Source organism: Tachypleus tridentatus, chromosome 13, assembly GCF_004210375.1.
Source record: "Tachypleus tridentatus isolate NWPU-2018 chromosome 13, ASM421037v1, whole genome shotgun sequence".
Classification (NCBI taxonomy): Eukaryota; Metazoa; Arthropoda; class Merostomata; order Xiphosura; family Limulidae; genus Tachypleus; species Tachypleus tridentatus.
The window spans coordinates 202,113,559-202,132,587 of NC_134837.1; the positions used below are offsets into that span (position 1 = coordinate 202,113,559).

A 19,029-nucleotide genomic window follows, 5' to 3' on the forward strand; every position below is an offset into this window, starting at 1 on the left:
TTGATGTTGTACAACTGGAGCACCACGAGACACGCGTGTTGTTTATTGATGTTGTACAACTGGAGCACCACGAGACACGTGTTGTTTATTGATGTTGTACAACTGGAGCACCACGAGACACGTGTTGTTTATTGATGTTGTACAACTGGAGCACCACGAGACACGTGTTGTTTATTGATGTTGTACAACTGGAGCACCACGAGACACGTGTTGTTTATTGATGTTGTACAACTGGAGCGCCACGAGACACGTGTTGTTTATTGATGTTGTACAACTGGAGCGCCACGAGACAGGTGTGTTTATTGATGTTGTACAACTGGAGTGCCACGAGACAGGTGTGTTTATTGATGTTGTACAAGTAGATTACCACTAGACAGGTGTGTTTATTGATGTTGTACATACTGTGAGAGTTAAATAACACTGGAAACGATTATGTTTTAATGCTTTCCTTTTAGTATTAAGTAGTTTGAAAAATAAACGTCACCTACGTAAACATTCAGTATTATGTGTATTATAAATATACAATTTTTAGATCCATTGATTACATCCAATAGTATTCAGTCAGTCACTACTATTGAATACTATCTTTGAATGTTAGAACATGAAGGTTTCAACATTTCTAGACCAACTGTCAAATTCAACTTTTCTTTATTATTCATGAATATAGTTTTGTTTTTTTTTTATTTATTTTTAAAGTAATCTATTTTTGTCTTGTTAAAGTTTGGTGTTTGTATGGGAATGTATTAAATTGTTATGTGGTTTTCGTAAGTTCTTATTTCTTTGTTTTGAACAAGTTTAAGAAAGTTTTAAAATGCTATCAAACATTTTAAACAGAAAAGGGAAAAAAACAAAGAGTTAGTTTTGTTAGGTCTGATATTGTACATCAAAACAAACCAGAGAGCTAGTACAAGACACAGTAAAGTGGTGTGTTAAGTTTATATGTGTTGGCATAAGATAGGACTGATATACGTATTAATGAGACAAGTTCTCTGTTTCTTACTGTAGTTTTTATTATTCAACTTCATGTGGTATTAAACAGATGTATTTGGCATCTCTTTATCGTGATATTTACTTAACAGCACATAGGACCTGCTCATAATTATCGAAGTAGTGGAATGGCTCGACAGTCTGTAAGAGATGCTGGATATGAAATAGCTCTAGGAATGATGCCACGCTCCATTGGTCCACTGACGTTTGTTTTTACAGGATCTGGGAATGTGTCTCAGGCAAGTGAATATTTTTATACATGTAATATGTTAGGGAATTATAACTGTCTTTATACGTGTAACGTGTTAGGGAATTATAAATATTTTTATACATGTAATGTGTTTGTGAATTATACAGGGTGTTCGAAAAGTCACTGTGCAGTTTTGAAAGCAGCGGTAACAGCATTCATTCAGTCTATTTCGAGCCAAAAACTGATAGCAGTGTTTAGAAACAAAATAAGAAGGATCCAGGCCTGTATTGATGCCAAAGGGGGTCACTTTCAACATTTTCAATATTCTATATTGAAACATGTTTGTTAATAAATATATAAGTGCAGAGTGACTTTCCAAACTCCCTGTATATGTACACTGAACATTTATTGCAAAAGAAATATAATAATTTACAATTTGTAAGCATACTTGTCTTTTCTATCATTAATTAAAAATTCCTTTAAAGTGCACATTTGTGAATTTGTGTATTTTGTATATGTGTATAATATCTTACATATAATAGTTTTGTCTACATAGAATGGAAATTTATTACAAATAACTGACACCTGGATAAAGGTGTATGGTACATGTTAAAGCTAGATTTACAGAAGAACAGTCATGTTCAGACATTTTGTGTCATTTTGATTTTATTGTTTCATTGTATAAGAGTCTTGTAAGTATTGCCTCTTTCTGTTGTATTTACTCAAACAGACAGAGCTACTTCACTTTTACCTGTTAGAAAAAGAAAAGAAAAACCTATGTAAATCACAAAGACTTTTGAACAGTTTGAAGTTAAATATTCATGGTTTATATTATGTTGTTCACTGTACATAACACAAAATTCAATTTGGATATTATACACTATACATCTCATAAACGTATACATACATAACATTAAGGAAGCACACAGATAATATCTAAAATTTAAGAACTATGAATAACTGCAACTGTTTGATCTGTAGTAAGTCTGAGAGCTTATAATGATGAGTGTTTTGTATGGTGTAGCCTCCACAAGCCTAAATTGTAATCTCTACACATTTTTAATGTGTGATTTTTGTCCTGGAAGTTATAAGTATATTAAATCACACTACTGCAGAGAATTCTGTGAAGTAGGCCATCTTAGTTACATTAATTACACAAGTGTTGGGAGTTCTGTGGGGTAGGCCACTTTAGTGGCTTTAATCACACAACTGCTTGGAGTTCTGTGAGGTAGGCCATCATAGTAGCTTTAATCATTCATCTGTTGGGAGTTTTCTGAGTTAGGCCATCTTAGTGGCATTAATCACACAACTTCTGGGAGTTTGGTGAAGTAGGCCATCTTAGTTGCATTAATCACTCTACTGCTAGGAGTTCAGTGAAGTAAGCCATCTTAGTTACATTAATCATCTTAGTCATCTTAGTGTTATTAATCACACAACTGCTGGGAGTTCTGTGAAGTAGGTCATCTTAGTTACCTTAATCACTCTTTTGCTGAGAGTTCTGTGAAGTAGGTCATTTTAATGGCATTAATCACACAACTGTTGGTAGCTCTGTGAAATAGGTCATCTTAGTGGCTTTAATCACACTATTTCTTTGAGCTCTGTGAAGTAGGCCATCTTAGTGGCATTAATCACATAACTGTTGGGAGTTTAGTGAAGTAGGCCATGTTAGTTATGTTAATCTCTCTGCTGCTGGAAAGTGTTGTTTATCTTGATTAGTTTTATGAACATTTTTGTTCATATCTCATATATTTTATTACTGTGGAAAGTCTTGGTGTAGTTTTTACCTCCTTGTTTTTTACTGCAAACCGCAGGGTGCTCAAGAAGTGTTTCAAGAACTACCCTATGAATATGTGGAGCCAGAGGATCTTCCACAAGTTTCTGAACATGGATGTAAGTTTAAAGTGTTGTTTAACATGTTGTAAGAACAAACCAGTAAGTTTTGTATCCTTTCTGCTTTTTAGCTAGTCTCATTATTAAGACAGTAACTGGTCCCATCATTAACACTGTGAAAAATAAAAGTATAACTGTATATCTAATAAAGGTAAATTATAAACTCAGATGTGGTGCTTCAATGGGGTGTAAAATCATCTGAAACCATGAATTACCTTTCTGTAGAGATAATTAACTTATTTTAATAATATGAAGTAGTTTTACATAGTTTTCATTGCTACAACATCTGATTTAATTAGTAACAAGTTTGGTGATCCTAGAAGGCCAGGTATCACACAATCATATATAAAGGCTGGCTACAAAATAACATTTAGTTGGTTATTCTACAGGGTGTTTGGAAAGTCACTGTCCTGTTTTGTAATCATATTTTATTCAGTCTATTTCAAGCCAGCAACTGATAGCAGTGTTTAGAAACAAAATAAGAAGGATCCAGGCTTGTATTGATGCCAAAGGGGGTCACTTTCAACATTTTTATAATTGTCATTCATATTTACCTCCTGTATTCTATATTGAAACATGTCTTAATAAATATATAAGTGCTCAGTGCCTTTTCGAACACCCTGTAGAAGGTAAATTATTTATGGACTGCAACATCTTGTAGTAGCAGTGGTTGAAAAACCTTGGCTTACTTCCCCATCACATCTTGTGGTTTGGTCTGCAAGTAAGTTATGGTATATTTCTTGATAACTGACAAAGTGAACATGTCTGTTATTGCATGTTTTGTGATAAGACAGAGAGAACATAACTGTTATGGCATGACAATAAGTAGCAACTTCCATCAGTAAAGTTTTTTAACCAAACAGTTTTTTTTTAATGTCAACATAAGTATATACAGTTAAATAAGAGTTTTCTTTATTGCTGTTTTAGTTTTCCATTCTGTGCTTTAAACTACATTATCTCAAGGTGGTCCAGTGTTAGTGAGGAGCTGAACTCGAGCACTGCGTCACACACAACTGTTACCTGTAGTTTAGAATAAAAGCCAGTAAATGTAAATTTAGTGAGAGATAACAGTGTTTAACTAATACTAACGTATACTGAGAGTGAAAAATTTCTTCGGTGTTTTTATTGTAATTTGTAGTCATACATCTACAATGGTAATTATATATCAAAAGTATTTTTTTTTATATTGCAATGTCAAAACATATGTGTATGATCAAGTTTTAATTTTGAGTAAAATTAATTTATAACCATTTTGTACTTAGTTAAATAGCCAGCCTTTATTAATGGGTGGATATTCTGCATTATTTGATAAAAATAAATTATAGATTGGCATTTTGAATTACAGTAAAACCTGTTTAAGGTGGAATTGCATGGGACCGAGTAAAATTTTTGGCTTAAGCAGGGAACATGTATTTCCTCAAATATATGTATTTTTTTGAGTGGAATGTTATACTTGTTTGACTCAAGGAAAGTAAGACATTTGTGAATAAAGTTATTATACTGTTTATGCTATATTTATTAGAATAAGAACAAAAATAGACATTCAGAATATACACAAAATCTTAATTAAATTTATTTGAAGAAAGTATCCAATTTCAACTGTTGCTATCTGATGTGGTTAAAAGAGAACGCTAGTTCTACGGCCTTTTCATGAAGTCCATTTTCCCCCTTCATTTTTGCATACAATTTAATAGCATTAATATAATTTAACACTTGCAATGAAGAAGGAATTTCTGTTTCCTCACTATCTTTCCCATTTTGTTCACCTTATGAATCTCTTTCGCTGTTACCGTCTTTTGATTCTATTATATATTTTAAATCTATTTCATCAGTTTCTGTTAAAACATTCTTGTCAATGTTCACAAAACTTTCCACATTCACAGAATCATCTACATGAATCAGAGTTTGAATTTCACTAGAATCATCATAACAAACAACTTCTTCACAATCTCTGCCATTATCAAGAATAAATCCACAGTTTTGAAAGCACCTTGTTACACATTTGATTGAGTTAAAAATGCAATTGCATCTAACGTCAATTTTTATGGTCATTTCATATACTCTTACAGTCGTCCATGTTTGCAACAGTATGCTGAAGCATCAATTTTCTGTATTCCAATTTTATACACTGTATAATTCCATTATCTAGTGGCTGTAGAATTGATGTTGTACGTCGAGGTAGAAGGACTAAACAAACATTTGAAAGTTGAACTTTTGAGTGACAAGTTGCATTATCAAGGAAAAGTAGAATATTCCTATTTTCTTTTTCCATTCTTTTGTTTAACTTGTTCAAAAATTCCTTGAATATAACACTTGTCATCCATGCTTTATCATTCCCTTTCTATTCACAGGAAATTGATTCTTCCTGAAATTTTTGAAACAGCACATATCTTCACTTTTACTTATTACCCATAGTAAATTTTCCCTAAATTTTAAAATTAGGGAAGATATGAATTTTTTTTTGTGAGAATTATTTAAAGAGTAGAAATTTGCACTTAAAATTCAAATATATTTCTACATATCATGAATCTAATTTAACTGCAAAAATAATGACAGCAGAAAAAAGAACAGAATATATTTAATCAATACTTACTCTTACAAAATGTCCAAGAATTTATTAATATTTAAACAAATTATTAATTAAACAAGAATTTATTAATATTTAAAGAAAATCTTAATTAAATAAGAAATGAAAATTTAATCAAAAACATTTTTGTCTTACTCAGGTTCTAATCCTACTTGTTAATAGATGAGGTAGGTGAAAGAGTTTTCCATCTGCGTTACTTAGGTTCCTCCATATAGAGGGCCTTAATAAAGGTAAAGGAAAACTCTGGATTGACATTCTGCATTATTTGATAAATAATGGTAAAGGAAAACTGTGGATTGGCATTTTGAATTATTTTATAAATAAAGGTAAAGGTAAATAGTGGAGAGACATTTTACTATAAAGTTAAATACTTTTCAGATAAACAAAATAAAAAGAAATATAGTATGAAACCTTTGAATTAATTGACTTCATTTTCTGTTTATATTTTATGTATAATTGTAATTTTATTTTCTCATTTGATAGCAATGAACAAAGTATATTCAACAGTGGTGAGCCGAGATGACCATTTGGAACGAAAAGAAGGTGGCAGTTTTGACCCAGAAGAGTATGACCAGCATCCGGAACGTTATTTTTCAACCTTTGCTAAAAAGGTGTGGTAAAAGATAAAATCATTTTTAATTAGATGATATACACTAAAAAACATTGGACTTCATCTGATTATAAATAATTATTTGTGAAGTGAGTTTAGGGTAACGATCAAAGTGAGTGACCATTTTATGTTATTGTGATAATTATATTGTAAAACAATCTTCAACAGTATGTTTTAGATTCTCCTTTAACATGACCTAGTTTGTGTACATTTCAGTAAAGGTCAGTTTAACCTGTTTGAATGAGAGTTCTTTTGTAAATGGTGTCTACATCTTTAATTATGTCCCATAAAAATAGCACGTATGCTATGTAGCATCACAAACACACACCATACATTGTATATATGAATTTTTTATTTTTGTCTCTACTCATAAAACTGTATAAATTAATAAATATATATATATATATTTAAGTTTATGAATACTCAAAAAATACAGCCACATTAGAGGCTGTTAAGAAAGTAATACAATAGTTTTATGATAAAGCCACATTAGATGTTGTTAACAAGGTGATACAATAGTTTTGATACAGATGCATTAGAGGTTAACGAGTTGACACAGTCGTTTTATGATACAGCCAGATTAGAGGTTGTTAACAAGGTGACACAGTAGTTTTATGATACAGTCGCATTAGAGGTTGTTAACAAGATGATACAGTAGTTTTATGATAAAGTTGCAGTAGAGGTTGTTTACAAGGTGACAGTAGTTTTATGATACAGACACATTAGAGGTTGTTAACAATGTGATCTAGTTTTATGATACAGTTGCACTAGAGGTTGTTAACAAGGTGACAGTAGTTTTATGATACAGACACATTAGAGGTTGTTAACAAGGTGACACAGTAGTTTTATGATACAGACACATTAGAGGTTGTTAACAAGGTGACACAGTAGTTTTATGATACAGTTGCACTAGAGGTTGTTAACTAGGTGACACAGTAGTTTTATGATACAGTTGCACTAGAGGTTGTTAACAAGGTGATACAGTAGTTTTATGATACAGTTGCACTAGAGGTTGTTAACTAGGTGACACAGTAGTTTTATGATACAGTTGCACATAGAGGTTGTTAACAAGGTGATACAGTAGTTTTATGATACAGACACATTAGAGGTTGGGAAAAAGGCAATATAGAAGTGAACAGTGAATTCAGTGTTTAAGGAGAAGGCCTAGTTAGGTTGATAGTTTGCTAAAAGACAGAGGCCTAGTGAGGTTCATAGTTTGAAATTTAAAGGAGTTGGTGTGGATATTTACTTTGAGTTTAATATGACTATGTTTTAGCTCTCTTGATAAGTTTGGATGTCATGACATTTTAGAGATTGATGTCCAAAGGGGAATAAACTACTTTATAAATAAAGACATCAAAACATGTTTAATAAATCAAATTTTAGTACTGCATAAAAATTAACTTCCTAAATTCAAAGTAAATATTTAAAGAAATGATCAGTGTCTGAGTATGTGTAATGTGACATTTATTAACTCTGACTTGTCCATTTTCAATTTTTTCTTCACCCCTCTGTGATGTTTTGAGTTTTACATAAATTACACATCATTTACATATTACTAAGGTATAGCCTGATATTTATCGACTTTAATCTTTGCACTTACTACATTAAAACTTGTGGTATCTGTGGTTTAATGGTTACAAGGTCAGTCATTTTGCATAGCCTTTCTGTTGGTAGTATTGTTATCCATACACTAAAGATAACTGAAAGTTGCAATAACAATATAGGAAATAAGATAAATGATTATGAAGAGTTATTTGCAGAATATATTGGGAAGTATACTATATGAATAGTCTTTTATTTTGGAGAAATGGAAATATCCATGGAAATTTGCATTGTCAAATGATGAAACTGCTGTTTCAAGCATACGGTATTATAAATATTAGTTACATAAGAGTTTGCTAGTTAGCTCTGCTAGGATTTATAGAATAAATTTATTAAGCAAGGTTTAATAGTGCTTCCAATCTTTGTAAATGCCTTAAAATATCTCATGGACAATAAAGAATGTATTAAGGTTAACACTGTACTATAATGACCTATAAATATAAAATATGTAGCACTACATATAGTTGAAAAAAGGTTTTTGAAAATTAAGAATTTTGGTAACTGTTGGATTATCCTATTCACATTTTGTTTCATTCTAGTTAGAGCCAAAAGAAAAAATGTTTAATACTTATAATGGGAAATACATTGTTGCTTGGGAAGCAGTAAAACTCTACACTGGACACAAATATTTGGATTTTATTATCACTGTTGAGATAAGTAGTAGTATTTGTTAAGTTACAAAAACCATTTCAGATTGCTCCTTATGCATCTGTAATCGTAAATGGCATATACTGGGGAGTTGGTTCACCAAAGCTGCTTACCATCCCTGATGCAAAGCATCTCCTACAGCCAAGTTATACACCATGGTTACCTATAAGTGTTGGTTCTCCTGCTCTTCCACACCGTCTTCTGGCCATCTGTGACATCAGTGCTGATCCTGGTGGCTCCATTGAATTTATGACTGATTGTACAACCATTGACACTCCATTCTGTTTATATGATGCAGACCAGCACAAGAACAGTGAAAGGTAATCATTTAAACATGTATAGTAACAGTGAAAGGTAACCATTTAAAGGAATATGATGACAGTGAAATGTAACCATTTAAAAGTGTATGGTGACAGTGAAATGTAACCATTTAAATGTACATGGTAACCGTATAAATGTATGTAGTAAGAGTGATAGGTAACTGTCAGAATGCAAATAGTGACAGTAAAAGGCAGTGGTTCTTAACCTTTTCTGACTTGAGGCACACTACGACAATCTGAAAATTTTCATGGCACACCTGGAAAGCCTTAACAATTTTTTTAGGTACATGTTATACGGCAAGTGTTAAAAGCCTTAGAACGAAAATCATGGCCAAAGCAAGTGATCATCATGTCATTGTACATCATGTTTCGATACACGTAACACAGAAGAGTTAACTTAAAAAGTCTTAGAATGAAAATCACGGCCAAAGCAAGCAATATTAATGTCATCTGCACATTGACAATACTGTTGCTTGCTTTGGCTGTGATTTTCATTCTTACACTTTTTAACGATTTTGTGGTATAGCAGAAAAATCAAAACTTTTTATTTTTACATATATTTTCAATGTGACTCTTGTGCCTGCTTCTGAGAGCAAATCAAATTGAAGCGAGGCTCTAATGTTGAAAACAAGCTCACATTTCATCATCGACTGTAAGAAGTCTCTCTCTCTTTATGGCTTTAATTTCAGTCAATGCTGAAAATCCAATTTCGTAAAACCACGAAGATGCAAATGAAAGCAGAACTTCAACTGCTTTTGAACTGATTGCAGGATATGAATTTTTAATGGAGATCCAAAACTCATCCAATCTCTTTTCGGGAAACAATGACTGATAAAATTTGTCGTTTCGTAAATCAATGAGCTGTTCTTCCTCCTCAGTTGTAAGATTTGTTGTCTTGTTGATTCTGAATGGATATGTAACCCAGTTATTTTTGTCAACATCAAGTGACGGGAAGTAATGTTTTAGTGCAGACTGTAGGTTGCTTAATTTGTTCAAAATATGAGGGACAGTTTTCTTCAACAGACATCTGTTAACAGAAGGAAAATGATCAAGGACTCCTTTTGAGATCTTGTTCTTCCACAGCGTCACGTTTTCATCGAAGGCCTTCAGTTTGGACGTTGTAGTAATAATATTTCCAAATGGTACTTGGAGACTTAATTCAGAGAATTTAATTTGTCGAAGAAGACAGAGAGAAATTGAACCGTCAGTCACCAGATCTCATCACGAAAGGAAAATTCAAAATCTGCTTCCTGAACCTTCAAGAAAGAAATTACTTCAGTTTTTAGTTAAACAAGATGCTTTAACACCTTTCCTTTTGAAAGCCATTGAACTTCAGTGTGATACAGTAGCTTTTTGTAGTCTGAATCCATCGCCTCACAGAGAAGAGAGAAAATTTGAGATTGATGTGGCCAAGACTTGATGAAATTCACTACTTGAATAACTTGATTCATAACAGACTGCAAATCTTTCGGCAAAGATTTGGAGGCGAGCACCTCTGTGAATCGTGCAGTGAACAATCCTAATGTTTGGATTTTGTTGGCGCACCAGAGTAACGAATCCCTTCTTTTTTTGCTTGCACTGAAGGACAGCCATCGGTGCAAACGCTGACACAGTTATTCCAATGTAATTTGAAGACTAAAATATTTTCATTCACCAACTTGGAAATATCTTGGACTTTCGCTGCACTTTTTAAATCTTTGCAAAATAAGTATTTGTTTATGATTTTCCCATCTTTTATGAATCGAACAAAAGCCAAAACTTGAGCTTTTCCACTAACGTCAGTAGATTTATCAAATTGAAGAGACCATAGCAGAGACAATTCATCTTCAGGTGCTTTGAGGTGTGTGCAAACTTTATCCTTCAAATCCGACATCAAATCTACAATTCTGCATGAAATTGTGTCATTGGACAGTGGAACTTGCTTAACCTTTTTGGCGGCATCCGTTCCAAGCATAGTTTCAACAATGATTGCTAATGCTGGTGCAATGACTGATTTGGCCTCCATATGCACTTTCTTGCATTTTGCCAACAATTGAGCAATCTTATGACTTGCAATCAATCCTTTTCCGGGCAGCTTCATGTAGTTCACAAGCTTCCCTGATTGTTCATGTAGTTGATCTGTGAGATTCTCCAAGTATCCTTTTGGTTTGTCCTTCACAGCTGAATGTTTTGTTTCCAAGTGTCTCTTCAGTTTGCCAGGAACAAGCGCCTCGTTCGATAAAGCTGGATTGCAGAGTAGGTAGAATGGTAATTGAGAATGTTCCTATTCCAAAACGATAAAACCGTATTTGATGTATTCGTTTTTGTACTTTCATTTGATTTCTTGCTTTTGATTCAACACATTCTTCTTTGCAGCACCAGTCTTACTTAAATATTTTCCGTGGATAAAATGACAAAGCTAATTCATACACGATAAGCACGGAGTTCTGCAGTTGATATAAAATTCCTACCTACAGCGTAGTAGCTGTAGCTTACTGCAGAGTGAGAACATATTCCAGAAAGCAGTTTGATTGTTTGATGCATCATTTATGACGTACGAAGCGTTTGTTGTGCCACAATTGAACTAACAGTCGAACCGTTGCAGTCGAGAATGAAATTTGAGTATGAACTTCTCAGTGCTTCACTCAGGTTCAGTGAAAACCATCAACTGTTTGGAAAGGTTTTAGAGTGTTTCTATAGTAGCTTTTATTAACTGATGTGTTCGACTTGCTTGTAAAATCCCAAGAAAGTTAAATGTGTTTCAAAAACACCGAGGCACACCTGCCAATCTCTCGCAGCACACAGGTTGAGAATCACTGGTGAAAGGTAACTGTCAGAATGTAAGTAGCAACAGTGAAAGGTAACTATTAGAATGTAAGTAGTCAGATTGTGTGTACAACAATCTTGTTGTATATGTAATGTTGAACCTCATTTGTTGCACAAACAGGAATACCAAGAACATCATTTGACTTTCATAGAAGTAATTGTATATTGTTTTATAATTTTTAGAATGTGTGAGATGAAAGGTCAAATGTTTTATAATCAGTTGAATTCTGAGTTAGTCTGCATTGTTTATTGTTGTACTTCTTCATTTAAGCTTGAGTTTTTAGGTAGGTTATGAAACTATGCGGATTAGCATCTTAGATTTTTTAAAGCAGCCTGAACAGTTCTTCGTTGCTAAATCTTAAACCTGTTTTTTTTAACAAAACTACTTCCACTGTATGCCTCTTTTTTTCTTATTTATATAATTTTTTTTGTCCACAATAGCTTTGCTGGTCCTGGAGTTCTTGTTTGTTCAATTGACAACATGCCGACCCAGTTACCGAGAGAAGCAACTGATTTTTTTGGAGATCTTCTTTACCCACACACATACGATATGGTAGGTAGTTTTATAGTAAAAGTTTTACTCCAAACTCTGTACACCTGGAAAACAAAGAATATTTCAAAATTGTACAGTTAGTACTTAATTTCGTTGTTCATTTCAAACTTCCAACCATTATTAGAAATAATTATTTTATGAATACAGATTCATGGATTATTGATTATGCTTATTTTTATCTTACTAGATTAAGTCTGATGCAACCAAACCTCTTGAAGACCATGATTTTACACCTGTGGTGAGAGGAGTAAGTATTATGGTTATATTTCTTTATCCTTGGAGATAGTGTGATGATTGTATTTAACATAATGGGAAAGCACCATCTAGACTATCCTATTCACAATATGAAACTAAATCTCAAAGCCATATTTATCAACCTTTCCATTAAACTGCCTTAAATTAATTGCATCTACCACATCTAGAGGCAACCCATTCCAAAGCCCAACTACTCTGTTTGAAAAATAAAGCTATTTTCGTTAAAGATGATACCTACCCTGCCAAAACCTATATTTGTTTCCCCTAATCTTACCATTAAATATGAAGAAAAGCTGGTGCACTAACAGTATTAAACACCTCAGCTAGATTCAAGTGTACTAACCTGTCTTTTGTGTGACAACCTTGCCATTGTGAGTTTTTGTAGCTTTTACACTGGAAAGGGATATATATTCTAGCTAACCAATATTTTCAATAATTCTATATGCAGTGAATTATTGAAAATAATGCTGGTTTATTCATTAAAAGGTGCATGTAGTGTTATGCACATTAAGGCAATTTGTGCCCCTAGTGGCACAGTGGTATGTCTGCAACTTGCAACAGTAGAAATTACATTTTGATACCCATAATAGGAAGAGCACAAATAGCCCTTTGTGTAGCTTTGTGTTTAATGACAAACAAACAACCATTTAAGCCAGACATACCTGTTCAAGTACAACAATAGAACACCCATATACTTTAATTATAGTGCTATTGAAACCAGTTTCCAACTCTGAATTCTGGCTTTAGATCTGTGCTGCTACTGTATGCAAATTTTATTAAATAATGGACAGGTTTGGCACGCTATTAAATAATGAACAGGTCTGGTGGTTAAGACACTCAATTTGAAATTGCAGATTACAATCCTTGTCATAATGTATGTTCATGTGTTTAGCTGTGGGAGTGTTGCAGTGTGATGGTCAATTACATTATTTGTTGGTAAAAGTAGTTTCAGAGTTTTGTGGTGGGTGGTATTGCTAATTGTTTTCCTGTAGTCTTATCATTGCTAAATTATGGACAGGTAGTGTAGATAGTCTTTGTGCAAAATTTAAACTAAACTAAATGATGAACGTTACTATTTACCACTTAAACAGTTGTCAGTTATGAAATGGCTTATGAAATATAGTTGTCCATTAGACTTGGTGCAGTTGACATAAAATGCTAGGCAGTAGTAGTGGATTTGGCTGGAGCCTTTTTGACAGGTATTATTGAGCTTTGACAGTTTTTAACTTTAGTATCACTAATGTGTTTGCATGCAACTTTCTAGAGAATGGGAATGCACATTATATGATATTTAATAATCCTATGTTTTTGTCTGTTGTAATACTGTGAGGAAAGTACTGTTCTAAGTGTTTGGGTTGCTCATCTTCTAAATAAAATATATGTATAACACCCTTGCATTTGTTTAAAGACAATATTGATGAAGTCTTTGTTTATCTTTATTGTAACTTGTATGTATTTAGACATCCTGTAAACAAGATTACTTTTAGAAAGGCAACTTAAACATTATGAAATATTCTCTTTATTAGAGTTCTGTAGTGCACTTATATTTCAGGTCACATTCTAAATGCTCTGCTAGTACAGTGGTAAGTCTATGGATATACAACACTAAAATCAGGGGTTCGATTTCCCTCATTGGGCTCAGCAGATAGCCTGATGTGGCTTTGCTATAAGAAAACACATTATAATACTTGAAGGTTACAGTAAGTGCTGTGAAAGCTGAAAGTAAAATAAGCTACTAAATTATTTGTTCTATGTAAGTGACACTGTGGTGATGGTACAAAAAAACGTTTTCTTAAAACCTCTGTTGGGTCTATGAACACCTTGCAACCACTATTAATGATGCATGATTAATTGATTGATGTTTGTTGTAACTATTACTTACATATGATATGGTACCTGGTCTTTTAGTTTCCAGTAGTTTCATGTTATACTGTATGGTGTATTGTTTGCATGTAACCATAGACACCAATAAGTTTGGTAGGAATGATGTGTTCAGACTGTGTTACTTATTTATCTAGATCTCTTTAGATTACTTGTTTCATGAAAACTTATCCCAGCAATTTCTAAGGAAATGCAAGTTATAGCTTGTAGACAGTTTCAATCAGATCTCTTCCTCTTTCTTTTAAACATTATGTTGTTTGATGGTTAATTACTGTTATAGATGAAGAATAGACCAATTATATATTCTATATTTGTTTGTGTCAATACATTATGGTTACTTCTCAGTTTACCTATATTACTGTATAAACCTTTTCATACTATAACTAGGCCATCATAGCAAGTAACGGACAACTGACTCCAGATTTTGAGTACATCAGAGAACTAAGAAAGGTTTCAAGGTTAGTTAATGTAACTATTATGAATTCCTTTTTATATAAACATCCAGAAAACTTTGGTTGTAATGTTAAATGCCCCTCTAGTTGTCAGTTGGAGGTAATGTATAATATTCGTCATTTTATCCTGGTATTTGAAGTTTTTCTATTCTTTAAAATTTAGCCATAGACAAACTTTGTATCTTGTGTGTATTGCAAATCCTGGTGTTTGTCTCAGCACTTATATGTCTGTAGTTTACAATGGCTGCTTCCCACACTGTGTTTGGAAAGTAGCATATGTAAACAAAATTCAGCATTCACTTTTGAAATGACAGGAGAATATTTATGAATTATGTTATTGTTAAATTTCAATTCACTAGTAGGATATTAATTGTGAAGAATTTCAGTCATGCTAAGAGCCACTGAACAATTACTTTTCACAGTGGGTGGTATAAGTAACTTGGAGTTTTGACTGTGAGTGAAACCAAGAGTACAACACAATTAACCTTTTTAAAGATCATGAAATGATTTAAATTGATACAATAACATAACCTTTCCTTGTCACTGGGGATGAGTACTTTTAATTGTAGTATGTTAATTTTTTGCCACTGAGTAGGTTAATAATACATACAATGCTGGAGTAGATTTTGCTGTCATTTTTCTGTTTGAATAATTCAGAATAAATTTTGAAGTATTATTGTATTAAAATTCTGTGTTCCAAGACACTGCACATGTGATATGTGAAAAACGTGATGTGTAAAAACACACAAGACATGGTAAACATAAGACACATTTCACTCATGATGGTAATATTCAATTGTTTAATCCCTAAAGCACTGAAGGTAACCGAGGTTATGTTTTAATCCCTGTGTGTGAATGTTTTGCAAATGTCTGAATGGACTTGGATGATAGTTGCTGTACATTTGGACTATAAGCAGATGTAGTGATTAGTTTTTGGAGGGTCAAAGTCACAAAATAAAACAAATATTTCTTCCTGTTAATGTAGGAATTTATTATTCACACTATTTGTGTAATTCAGTAAAGAGTGACTAGAATTTGATGAAACTTGTTGGACATATGTTACATATTATTCCTCATTGTTCTTCCAAAATGGTTTGTGTTTGTTTGTAATGATGGACATATTTTTGTATTTAAGGTTCAAATATGATAAATGCTGCATGGTGGAAGGATGTGTGTAGTTCCTCTACTTCATGTTCTAATGTTCTTAGAATTTACATAATATTTCTAATACATTGGGGTGTGTAATAATGCTTATGTATAGTGGTGACTGTAGAATTTACAGGATATTTCTAATACATTGGCGTGTGTAAGAATGGTTATCATGTGTAGTGGTGACTGTAGAATTGACAGAATATATCCTAATACATTGGGGTGTATAATAGTGGTTATCATGTGTAGTGGTGATTGTAGAGTTTAAAGAATATTTCCTAATACATTGGGGTGTATAATAATGGTTATCATGTGCAGTTGTGATTGTAGAATTTACAGAATATTTCTAATACATTGGGGTGTTTAATAATGGTTATGTGTAGTGGTGATTCTAGAATTTACAGAATATTTCTAATACATTGGGGTGTATAATAATGGTTATCATGTGTAGTGGTGATTGTAGAATTGACAGAATATTTCCTAACACATTGGGGTGTATAATAATGGTTATCATGTGTAGTGGTGATTGTAGAGTTTACAGAATATTTCCTAATACATTGGGGTGTTTAATAATGGTTATAATGTGTAGTTGTGATTGTAGAATTGACAGAATATTTCCTAACACATTGGGGTGTATAATAATGGTTATCATGTGTAGTGGTGATTGTAGAATTGACAGAATATTTCCTAATACATTGGGGTGTATAATAATGGTTATCATGTGTAGTGGTGATTGTAGAGTTTACAGAATATTTCCTAATACATTGGGGTGTATAATAATGGCTATAATGTGTAGTTGTGATTGTAGAATTTACAGAATATTTCTAATACATGAGGGTGTTTAATAATGGTAGTCATGTGTACTGTTATACCTAGACTTTACAGAATATTTCTTGCTGATACTTTGTCAAGTAACTTATTATAGCTGTTAATTCAATAAATAATCATTTTTGACAAATATCTCATTGTTGGTAATTCATGTTATAATAATTTATCAAGTAACTTATTGTAACTGTTAATTCAGTAAAGAACCATAATTTTTGATAATTCATGTTATAATTTAACAAACAGCTTATCCTATCGTAATTAATGAAAATAAAGTTGTAGAATTAATGGGGAATGTCATAGGTGTAATTTGTAGTCTGTGGCATGACACTAATGAAATACCATTTTTGTTACTTGTATTTATTTAAAAGTAGGATATATTTATGACATTTGTGATTCAGATGATGCGAGGATAACTTTGTCAGATACGAAATTTAATTTTAAGGTTTTTTCAGTTCACATAAGAAAGTGACAGGATCATTAAGGACAATGAAGAAGGTTCTGGTGCTGGGTGCCGGGTATGTCTCGGGACCACTGGTGGAGTACTTAACCCGTGATGAATCCATATTTGTTATAGTTGGTTAGTTTGTAGTTTATTAAATAATTGGTTTTAATAGAATGTGACTATCTACAGAGCTTTGAAATGTTATTTTTGTTTTAAAAATCAACATAAGCTGATTTACATTAACAATTTTATTCTTGTAACAGTTAAACATTAGATAGAATTAAAGATTTGTTAGTACCAATTCAGTCACTTTAACACTCTCTTTACCTTTCAAACTAGAAAAGAATTTAGCTAATTAGAGATGAGCATGTTTAATAATTTCAATTGTTGGTTTACTTGTACACAGTTATTATTGTTAAGTCTACTATTTTGTTTAAACCTACAGTTGATGTTAAGTTTACTATTTTTATTGTTTAAGCATACTGTTGGGTTATTTAGTTTACTGATGATATTATTAAGCTTACTGTTGATACTGTTTAAACTACAGCTATTTGTATCTAATTATATATTTAAAAATGGCTGGTATGGGTAGAGAAAGCACCAACAGAGGAGCCAACAACATTTCGACCTTCTTTGGTCATCGTCAGGTTCACAAAGAAAGAAAGGGTTAGTAACCTGTAGCTAACCACATGTTTGCTCCTTTATTTGTGCTTTCTCTATTCATACCAGCTGTTTTTAAATATATAATTTTCTCTTCAAGTGGGTTTTCTTGTCATCATGGATTATTTGTATCTAAATCCTGTTTGAAATATTGCAATATATTATGGGCTGTAATTTTTTTTACATGATCATTCTGATCCATAAACTTTAAAACATAAAATATCCAATATTAAAAATATACATAATTTATTGTATAAAAAAACCAAATTTATAGATGGTAATATAAAAAAGGAAACAAGAAATTTATCTTTCAATAAACATTTAGTTGGAGATGTTATAAACAGTTTATACAGTATACTTAGGTAAGTTAGCAAAGGAATGAATGTATTTTAATTTATTTATGAAATTATAGCTTATTCTGTGGATCTGTTTAAATAACTTATAAATGTTGGTAATGTATTCTAGTCATTGTGAGATATGTGAAATGAAACCAAATTGCAGTTGGAAACAGACAAGAAATCTGGAAATACACCTTGCTATAAATGTTAATCAGTCAGTTTGATAGTCTTGAAAAATATAATTTAGCATTTTAGTAAATGTTACATTGCGGTACCACTTCACAAACGTTGATTGTTTGATAGAAATCATCTACTTAAATGGCTGTTTTATCTCTGTTAATAACTTAATAATGTACTTTTTTATAACTCAGACTAGATATTTAGTGTCTTAATAAAGTTTGATTCCATCTCTGTACCAAAGCATGCATCCCTTCAAATGGTATTTGATATTTAGTCCATGGGAATATTAACACATCCACCTACCAAAGAGAGGGGAATAAGAATATTTTAAATGAACAGAACCAGGTAAATAATTTACATTGTGTATTCTTATCTATGTTTAACTGTAGGTTCGGCTCTACAGAACCAGGGTGAGGCCTTAAAACAGAGGATGACAAACACAGAATATGTAGTTCTGGATGTTACCAAAGGAGAGGACAAACTAGATCATCTTATTAGTGAATCAAGTTTGGTGATCAGGTAATACACTTCACCTGTTTAATTCTAATTAATCATCTTCAAAGTGATTGTAAGACTTGTACTGTCTTTATTATTATTGATAGTTTTTGTTTTTATGTACTTTCTTCACTCTTTCAGTGAGGCTTTCTTT

The 19,029-nt window shown here is 32.3% G+C and overlaps 1 protein-coding gene across 1 annotated transcript in view; it reads left to right on the forward strand.

Moving 5' to 3' along the window:
• Nucleotides 1–19,029, forward strand: part of LKRSDH (lysine ketoglutarate reductase/saccharopine dehydrogenase) — a 74,468-nt gene that overhangs the window by 18,289 nt on the left and 37,150 nt on the right. The window contains 9 exon segments of the mRNA XM_076479415.1: nt 1,080–1,221; nt 2,984–3,067; nt 6,138–6,265; nt 8,563–8,837; nt 12,084–12,195; nt 12,383–12,442; nt 14,719–14,789; nt 17,213–17,337; nt 18,770–18,899. Of these exon segments, the coding sequence (XP_076335530.1) occupies nt 1,080–1,221; nt 2,984–3,067; nt 6,138–6,265; nt 8,563–8,837; nt 12,084–12,195; nt 12,383–12,442; nt 14,719–14,789; nt 17,213–17,337; nt 18,770–18,899 (1,127 nt within the window).